At 44.9% G+C, this 10,000-nt stretch overlaps 2 protein-coding genes across 8 annotated transcripts in view; one reads left to right on the forward strand and one right to left on the reverse strand.

Annotated features, from left to right (window-relative positions):
- Window positions 1-10,000, forward strand: part of LOC147016837 (uncharacterized) — a 115,755-nt gene that overhangs the window by 42,134 nt on the left and 63,621 nt on the right. The window lies entirely within an intron of this gene.
- Window positions 2,399-4,219, reverse strand: LOC147016838 (uncharacterized). Its single transcript, XM_085845903.1, has 2 exons — window positions 4,088-4,219; window positions 2,399-3,928 (listed from the first exon to the last, which is right to left on the reverse strand). Exon 2 carries the CDS (start codon window positions 3,796-3,798, stop codon window positions 2,716-2,718), a length of 1,083 nt encoding a protein of 360 aa, XP_085702029.1. The 5' UTR covers window positions 3,799-3,928; window positions 4,088-4,219; the 3' UTR covers window positions 2,399-2,715.

Here is a 10,000-nt window from a genome sequence, read left to right on the forward strand (position 1 = left end):
GAAGTTAAACTCCATACTCTAATCCCAATTACATTATTCCTAATATAGTATATAACATACCATTACTGTTCCAGCATGACTTTCCATGGAGTACGTGGTATACGTGTCATCACCAGCCATTGACCTTCATATACAGTGCTGCCACATCCGCCCAATTTCCGTTGCCGCCAATTACAGTATGGCACTTTATTATCACAACATTCACCCCCTTCCGAGAAATCTATCTCTATAAATCTAGTCTAATAGGAGGACGAATGGTGCGACCGGATCTTCTTGGCACTGGAGGGTTATCCACAGCATCTGATTGCTGTGGAGTTGCAGGAACCATATCAGGAACGAGATCACCCCCCTCTGAGCAGGGTGCGTCTTGGGGACTACCCTGGGGAATTACATTTTCTTCAGAAGCCTGAGGTAGAATTTGGGGTTCACTCTTGGATGGGGTTCCAATTGGGGCTAAGTGTCTAACAGAGACCGTAGTTTCCCTGCCATCCGGGTAGCGAATATGGGCATAGTGGGGTCCTGCTTGGAGGAGGTTGACTTCATCCACAAGGGGATCAGTTTTATTCGTGCGTACGTGACGCTTCAGCAGGACTGGCCCAGGATTGCAGAGCCAAGTAGGCACCGAGGCTCCCGAGGAAGAACGACGAGAATAGTTCAGAAGTCTTTCATGAGGGGTAGCATTGGTTGCTGTGGACAACAGTGAACGAATTGAGTGGAGAGCATCAGGCAGAACAGTCTGCCAGCATTTGATGGGTAGATTACGGGATTTTAGAGCAGTTGTGATTGCCTTCCAAATGGTACCATTGAACCTCTCCACTTGGCCATTCCCTTGAGGATTATAGCTAGTAGTTCTGCTACCAGCGATCCCCCTACTGGCAAGGAAGTCTTGTAATTCCTTGCTCATGAAGGAGGGTCCCCGGTCCGAATGAATGTAAGCCGGCATTCCGAAAATAGCGAACAGCTGACAGAGACACTTGATAACCGTGGAAGTGGTCATGTCGGCACAAGGAAATACAAAAGGGAACCGTGAATATTCGTCCACAATGTTAAGAAAATACTGATTCTTATCTGTACTCGGAAGAGGCCCCTTGAAATCTATATTGAGACGCTCAAATGGCTGAGTAGCTTTTATGAGTCGAGTCTTATCTGGTTGGTGAAACTTGGGCTTGCATTCTGCGCATATTCTACAAGATCCAACAACCTGCCGGACATCCTCCACAGAGTATGGCATATTCTTAGATTTCACAAAATGGTATAAGCGGGTAACCCCTGGGTGGCACAAGGCTTCGTGGAGGTTAAACAGTGAATGTCGATCGTGGCATGCCATCCCACAATAAGACCTGGAGAATGTATCAGAGGGAATGTTTTCTCGACCAGGACGATACACAATGTCAAAATCATAGCAAGATAATTCCATCCTCCAACGCATGAACTTATCATTCTTTATCTTATTTTTATGCTGCTTATCAAACATATAGCTCACTGATCGTTGATCTGTCTTTATAGTAAAATGTCTGCCTGTCAAATACTGTCTCCAGTGGCGAACTGTTTCAATAATAGCCTGGGCCTCCTTCTCAATAGAAGCATGACGACATTCGGGTCCCTGAAGGGTTCGGGAAAAGAAGGCTACCGGACATCCTGCCTGGGTGAGGACTGCAGCAATTGCTACATCCGAAGCATCGGTCTCAACTTCGAAGGGTATGGATTCGTCAATCGCCCTCACCACTGAACCTTCAATGTCTTGCTTAAGAAGATGGAAAGCCGCTTCTGCTTCCCTTGTCATGGGAAATGTAGTAGTGGCACACAGTGGGCGGATCTTGCTTGAGTAGTCATATATCCACTGTGAATAATAGGCAAAGAAGCCAAGGATGCGTCGGAGCGATTTCATGTCCCGAGGAACAGGCAAATCCTGCAAGGGTCGGAGTCGTTCAGGATCCAGGCGCATTTCCCCTCCTTCCACCACATATCCAAGAATACTGAGCCTGTTAGTTGAAAAGATGCATTTGTCTTCATTGTAAGTTATATTCTTTCTCTTCGCAGCCTCAAGAAATTTCGTGAGATTAGCATCATACTCTTCCTGAGTCATGCCGCAAATAGTAATGTTGTCTAAGTAAGCAAATGTTCCAACCAGTTCTTCTTCTTGGATGAATGAATCCACGATACGTTGGAAGCAAGCCACTCCGTTGGTGACGCCAAAGGGAACCCGAGCAAACTGATAAAGGCGTCCACAGGCCTCAAAAGCGGTGTATGGCTTATCTTCATTTCTGATGGGGATTTGATGATACGCACTACGGAGGTCAAATGTACTAAAAACACGGTATTGAGCAATCTTGTTAACAGTGTCATCTATACGAGGCAGAGGATACCCGTCAAGAAGTGTAAATTTGTTGATAGTTTCTGAATAGTCCACGGCTAAGCGTTTCTTGTGAGTTTCGTTCTTAACGACAACAACCTGTGCATGCCAAGAGGAGTTACTGGGCTCTATAATACCTTCCTTCAACATCCTTTGAATTTCCTTTTCAATGAATTTACGATCATCGGGAGAGTACCGGCGTGATCGAGCAGCAACAGGATAACAATCAGCTGTCAAGTTGGCAAACAGTTCTGGAGGGTCAACACACAGTGTACTGAGTCCACAGATAACAAGAGGAGGCAAACTACCTCCATATGTCAGTGTAACACTATCATGCAGTCCCTGAAAATCCTGGCCCAAAACTATATCTGAACACAGCTGAGGGAGTATGGACAGACGCACATCTTGGTAGCACCGACGTTTACTTTGATATTGACTCGACAGAACCCTGATGTCTGAGCGGTGAAGGAAGTAGATGCCATGGAAACATTGCCTTGGGTGTGATGTACACTTAAGGAATGGCACTTAACGAGGTCGGGATGGATAAAACTTTCTGAACTACCACTATCCATAAGGCCATCCAATTCCACTCCATTGAGCGTGACCCTCACAACCGCCTTTGATAACACCCCTGGGGCAGCGGCAGAAGACACAGCCGCTAGCGTTGCCTGATCAGAGGAAGTTGCACAAGCACCAGTAGCTACTGATGAAGTACTACGGCACACCTTAGCAAAATGACCCTTTTTATGGCACTTATGACAAACAGCCTCTCGTGCCGGACATTTTACACGTGGGTGTTTTAAAAAACCACAAAAGAAACATTTAACACCCGTAGCAGCCATTACAGTTGTGGGTTCCACTTCACCAGTATTCTGATTGGATGAGGCAGCACCCAATGAACGGGAGGGTTGAATAACACAATAAGATTCTGAATTTCTTTGGGCTGAATCTAGAGATCTCGCCTGATCAAACATGGTAGCTAAATCTAAAGTCTTATTCTCTAATAGACGTTGTCTGATCAGTGGTGACTGCAGGCCGCTAATGAAGGCATCCCTGATGGATTCTTCGCAATGTTGAGTTGCTGTTACAGCCCCAAAGTTACACTCTTTACTTAACGTTTTCAGAGTCAGAAGGTATTCATCTAAGGACTCTCCGACCTGCTGGCGGCGAGTTGCAAGACGATGGCGTGCAAACACTTCATTAGTGGGCTTTACGTACTGTGACTGTAAAGTACGGATAGCCTCATCATAAATGGTACACTCTGATATAGTTTCGTATAGTCTTGGTGAGACAAAATTTGTAAGCAGACTCATCTTATCCAGATTATCCTGTGGTAGAGCTCCCAGGAAGTTTTCGAACGTCTTCAACCAGTGTTTCCATTCTTGTGCCGCCATGGGTGAACTGGGATCCGAATCCAGCCTCTCTGGTCTCAGCAAACGCTCCATTCCAGTGTAGGCCTCGGCGCTCTTCTGGTCCAATCCAACCAGGTAAGTTTTGTGAGAATAAATTATTGTTGTAGTAATCAACAATAGACCTTTTCGATCGGCTTTATTCTCACAAAACCCATACGCATATCTACAACAACATAAATATACATAGGGTAAGAATAACAAAATACAATAACTTGTACACATAATACTGAAGGCAAATACCACATACGCATCACATAATAACGAAGTTAAACTCCATACTCTAATCCCAATTACATTATTCCTAATATAGTATATAACATACCATTACTGTTCCAGCATGACTTTCCATGGAGTACGTGGTATACGTGTCATCACCAGCCATTGACCTTCATATACAGTGCTGCCACATCCGCCCAATTTCCGTTGCCGCCAATTACAGTATGGCACTTTATTATCACAACAGTACACTGAACGGATCAGGACAAAACGAGACGCAACAGGTACAGTAGATGCACGCAAAATTGATACAATAAGCTTCCACAGTCTCTGCACGATCCGATATGACTCAATCAAGGAATTGAGGCCATTTGACCCATAATTGTCGCCCGCCTCTCCAACAAGGTCGGAGATGGGAGACATTAACATGAGCTCTGTCCGAACGACCGACTGCCTGATCATCTGTCCATGTACTTTTGTGTACACGATATTTAAAAAAAAAATACATTGAACATTTAGCTTTCATATTGGAGATATCTATTCCTCATGGCATTATCTCAACCTCGTTAGATTGCAGCGATGATTGGCTGAATTATGTTACCATGGCAACCACCCCAGTAACTTTGCTTGTTTACACGATATTTCAAAAACTATCAACATTTAGCTTTCATGTTGCACAGATATATTCCTCAAACTACCCAAAAGGCAGGAGACTTGCAGTATTAGCTCCTTGTCATTGTTTCTTTATACAGCTTTCTTCAGCTTAAAGAGACGTGTGTGTGTGTGTGTGTGTGTGTGTGTGTGTGTGTGTGTGTGTGTGTGTGTGTGTGTGTGTGTGTGTGTGTGTGTGTGTGTGTGTGTGTGTGTGTGTGTGTGTGTGTGTGTGTGTGTGTGTATATATATATATATATATATATATATATGAGGCGCCACGAGGAGGAGTGATCTAAGGGACACATCGGCCATTTTGGGGTTAATGCCATATCGCACTATTTTAACTCTTACCCTATCATCTGAGCCCATCATCATCATATCATTAAAAAATGTCACTTACATCACTCCTCTTGGGGCTACATATATATATATATATATATATATATATATATATATATATATATACACATGTTGAGATCAGGTGAGGTCCGCACTGATTGAAATCAAGTTCTGTCCACACCGATCTTAGGTAGAGAAGAGTTTAATTCACATCAAAACATATGCATAGAGAGAGAGGCGAGGAATACACACAGTAGTCCATCTCGCCCAGTTCTGGCAAGCTCAGTTCAGCTCTGCCTTTATATACAATTTTACTCTGACCCTTGTATGACCGCCTGTCAACATGATTTGTCTTGTTTCCTTCATTAACTTCCTTTAGGAGAGTTCAAAAGTACAAAATCAGCCCCTTCCCTTCTTTGTTCTGCAGCTCCCTTTCATTATCTTGACTAATAGCAAGGTCCTTTCCTGTCATTATCTTGCTAAAGCAAGGCCAGTGCAAAGCAAGGTCACCCCAGTAAGTGCTGGGACACTCAGCCTTTGTTACTTCCTGAGTGTTCAACAAGGCCAGCTGTTTTCTCTCTGGTAGCTGGTCTCACTACCGTCTGATATACTTTCCCCTTCACTCTTGCAGCTACCCTTCTGTCACAAATCACTCCTGCAACTCTTCTCCACCCACTCCATCCTGCCTGCACTCTCTTTTTCGCTTCTCTCCCACACTCTCCGTTACTTTGGACAGTTGATCCCAAGTATTTAAACCCATCCACCTTCCCCACCTCAACTCCTTGCAACCGCACCATACCACCACCCTCCCTCTCATTTACGCACATGTACTCCGTCTTACTCCTACTGACTATCATTCCCCTTCTCTCCAGTGCGTACCTCCACCTCTCAAGGCTCGCTTCAGCCTGATCCCTACTCTCCCTACAGATCATGATGTCATCCGCGAACATCATAGTCCATGGAGACTCCAGTCTGATCTTGTCCGTCAACCTGTCCATCACCATTGCAAACAGGAAAGGGCTCAGAGTCAATCCTTGGTGCAATCCCACTTTAACCTTAAACCGGTTCCTCATTCCTACCGCACACCTCACCGCTGTCACACTGTCCTCATACATATCCTGCACGATCCTCACATACTTCTCCACCACTCCCGACTTCCTCATACAATACCACAGCTCCTCTCTTGGCACCCTATCATAAGCTTTCTCTAAATCCACAAACACACAATGTAACTCCTTCTGGCCTTCCCTATACTTTTCCATCAACATTCTCAAAGCAAACATCGCATCAGTGGTGCTCTTTCCTGGCATAAACCCATATTGCTGCTCACAGATTGTCACCTCTCCTCTCAAGCGAGCTTCCACTACTCTTTCCCACAACTTCATGGTGTGGCTGAACAACTTTATCCCTCTGTAATTTCCACAGCTCTGCACATCACCCTTATTCTTGAAAATCGGAACCAGTACACTTCATCTCCACTCCTCCGGCATCCTCTCACTTTCCAAGACTTTATTAAACAATCTGGTTAACAACCCCACTGCCATCTCTCCTAAGCACTTCCATGCCTCCACTGGTATACCATCTGGGCCAACCGCCTTTCCACTTTTCATCTTCTTCATAGCAGTCCTCACTTCATCCTTGCTGATCCACCCCACTTCCAGATTCACTATCTCCACCTCTTCCAACCTTCTCTCTCTCTCTCATTTTCTTCATTCATCAGCTCCTCAAAGTACTCCATCCACCTTCTCAACACACTCTCCTCGCTCGTCAGCACATTCCCATTTGCGTCCTTTATCACCCTAACCTGCAGCACATCCTTCCCAGCTCGGTCCCTCTGTCTTGCCGATCGGTATAAATCCTTTTCCCCTTCTTTTGTATCCAACTTCTCATACAGCTCGTCATATGCCTTTTCCTTGGCCTTTGCCACCTCTCTTTTTGCCTTTCGACGCCACTCCTTGTACTCCTGCCTACCTTCTTCATCTCTCTGACTATCCCACTTCCTTTTTGCCAACCCCTTCTTCCTTATACATTCCTGTACTTCCTCATTCCACCACCAAGTCTCCTTATCTTCCTTCCTCTGTCCAGATGTCACACCAAGTACCTTCCTAGCTATCTCCCTCACAACTTCTGCTGTCGTTGCCCAATCATCCCACCCATCTTTACCACCATCCAACGCCTGTCTCACCTCCTCCCTAAATTTCACGCAACAGTCTTCCTCCTTCAGCTTCCACCATCTGGTCCTTGGTTCAGCCCTCACTCTCTTCCTCAAACTCACCTCTAAAGTCATCCTTCAGACCACCAATCGATGCTGTCGAGCTACACTCTCCCCTGCCACAACCTTACAGTCACTAATCTCTTTCAGGTTGCATCTCCTACTTAAGATGTAATCCACCTGTGTGCACTTTCCTCCACTCTTGTATGTCACCCTGTGTTCCTCCTTCTTCTTGAAATACGTATTTACCACTGCCATTTCCATTCTTTTTGCAAACTCTACCACCATTTGCCCTTCCACATTTCTCTTGTTGAGACCGTACCTCCCCATCACCTCCTCATCCTCTTTATTCCCTTCCCCAACATGTCCATTGAAATCTGCTCCAATCACCTCTCTTTCATCCTTGGATACACTCTCCACCACTTCATCTAACTCACTCCAGAAATCTTCTTTATACTCCATCTCACACCCCATATGTGGGGCATATGCACTGATGACATTCATCATCACTCCTTCAATTTCCAACTTCACACTCATCACTCGGTCAGACACTCTCCTCACCTCCAATACCCTCTTGACATAATCTTCCTTCAGGATTACCCCGACACCATTTCTCCTCCCATCCACACCATGGTAGAACAGTTTGAAACCACCTCCAATGCTCCTAGCCTTACTCCCCATCCACTTGATCTCTTGTACACACAGTATGTCTACCTTTCTTCTCTCCATCATATCAGCCAACTCTCGCCCTTTGCCAGTCATCGTCCCAACATTCAGAGTTCCAACTCTCACCTCCACACTTCTACCCTTCCCCCTCTCCCACTGCCTCCGGACTCGCCTTCCCCGTCTCCTTCTCCTCGTTCGCCCAGCAGTAGCACAATTTCCACTGGTACCCTGCTGACCACCGGTACCGGTGGCGGTCGTTGGTAACCCGGGCCTCGACCGATCCGGTATGGAAATTCGTTTTGTTGTCCGCATAATAATTTGGTATAGGTTTTTATGCCGGATGCCCTTCCTGACGCAACCCTGGTCGCCTCTTACGACACACAGGGATATGGTACACCTATTCCAGCCGGGGCATACAAACAGCGTCTCCATATACATGTATGTGTATGTATATATATATATATATGTATATATATATATATATATATATATATATATATATATATATATATATATATATATATATATATATACATATATGTAGCTCTTCTTCTTTCGGCTGCTCCCGTTAGGGGTCGCCACAGTGGATCATCCGTATGATCCGCATAGTGATTTGGCACATGTTTTACGCCGGATGCCCTTCCTGACGCAACCCTGGTCGCCTCTTACAACACCGGGATATGGTACACCTATTTTAACCAGGGTATACACTGGCCCAGTACACTGGTACTCATTTCGCCGACCTCAGAAGGATGACAGGCTGAGTCAACCCCCTGGTGTATTAATTCAGTGGCCCAACGGGGCTTGAACTCAGGACCTTTTGGATCCCAAGCCGCTGCCCTAACCACTGCGCCAACACCACCATACATATATATATATATATATATATATATATATATATATATATATACATACATACATACATACATACATACATACATACATACATACATACATACATACATACATACATACATACATACATACATACATACATACCGGGCGTAGTGGCGTTGGCCTGTAATCCGGCTACTCGGAGGCTTGGGTTGGAGGATCGCTTGAGGACGGTTGCTCTGCAATGGGCCGCGGTATGAGAGGGTGTAGGGCAGCCCAGAATCATGGCGAAACCCAATCCATATCCCTGTGTCGTAAGAGGCGACCAGGGTTGCGTCAGGAAGGGCATCCGGCGTAAAACCTTTGCCAAATCAGTATGCGGATCATAACGGATGATCCGCTGTGGCGACCCCTAATGGGAGCAGCCGAAAGACGAACAACAACTATATATATATATATATATATATATATATATATATATATATATATATATATATATATATATATATATATATATATATATATATATATATATATATATATATATATATATGTGTGTGTGTGTGTACAGTGGATAGAACAAGTATATGATACATTGCCGATTTTGCAGGTTTTTCCACTTACAAAGCAGGTAGAGGTCTAATTTTTATCATGGGTACACTTCAACTGTAAAAGATGGAATCTAAAACAAAAATCCTGAAAATCACATTGTATGATTTTAAATAATTAATTTGCATTTTATTGCATGAATTAAGTATTTGATGCATCAAAAAAGCAGAACTTAATATTTGGTACAGAAACCTTTGTTTGCAATTACAGAGATCAGACATTTCCTGTAGTTCTTATCCAGGTTTGCACAGACTGCAGCAGGGATTTTGGCCCACTCCTCCATACAGATCTTCTCCAGATCCTTCAGGTTTCGTGGCTGTCGCTGGGCAACACAGACTTTCAGCTTCCTCCAAAGATTTTCTATTGGGTTCAGGTCTGGAGACTGGCTAGGCCACTCCAGGACCTTGAGATGTTTCTTCCGGAGCCACTCCTTAGTTGCGCTGGCTGTTTGTTTCAGGTCGTTGTCATGCTGGAAGACCCAGCCACGCCCCATCTTCAATGCTCTTGTTGAGGGAAGGAGGTTGTTGGCCAAGATCTCGCAATACATGGCCCCATCCATCCTCCCCTCAATACGATGCCGTCGTCCTGTCCCCTTTGCAGAAAAGCATCCCCAAAGAATGACGTTTCCACCTCCATGCTTCATGGTTGGGATGGTGTTCTTGGGGTTGTACTCATCCTTCTTCCTCAAAACACGGCGAGTGGAGT

Source organism: Eptatretus burgeri, chromosome 11 (assembly GCF_056783735.1).
Source record: "Eptatretus burgeri isolate ZD-2024b chromosome 11, Ebu_testis_v1, whole genome shotgun sequence".
Taxonomy (NCBI): Eukaryota; Metazoa; Chordata; class Myxini; order Myxiniformes; family Myxinidae; genus Eptatretus; species Eptatretus burgeri.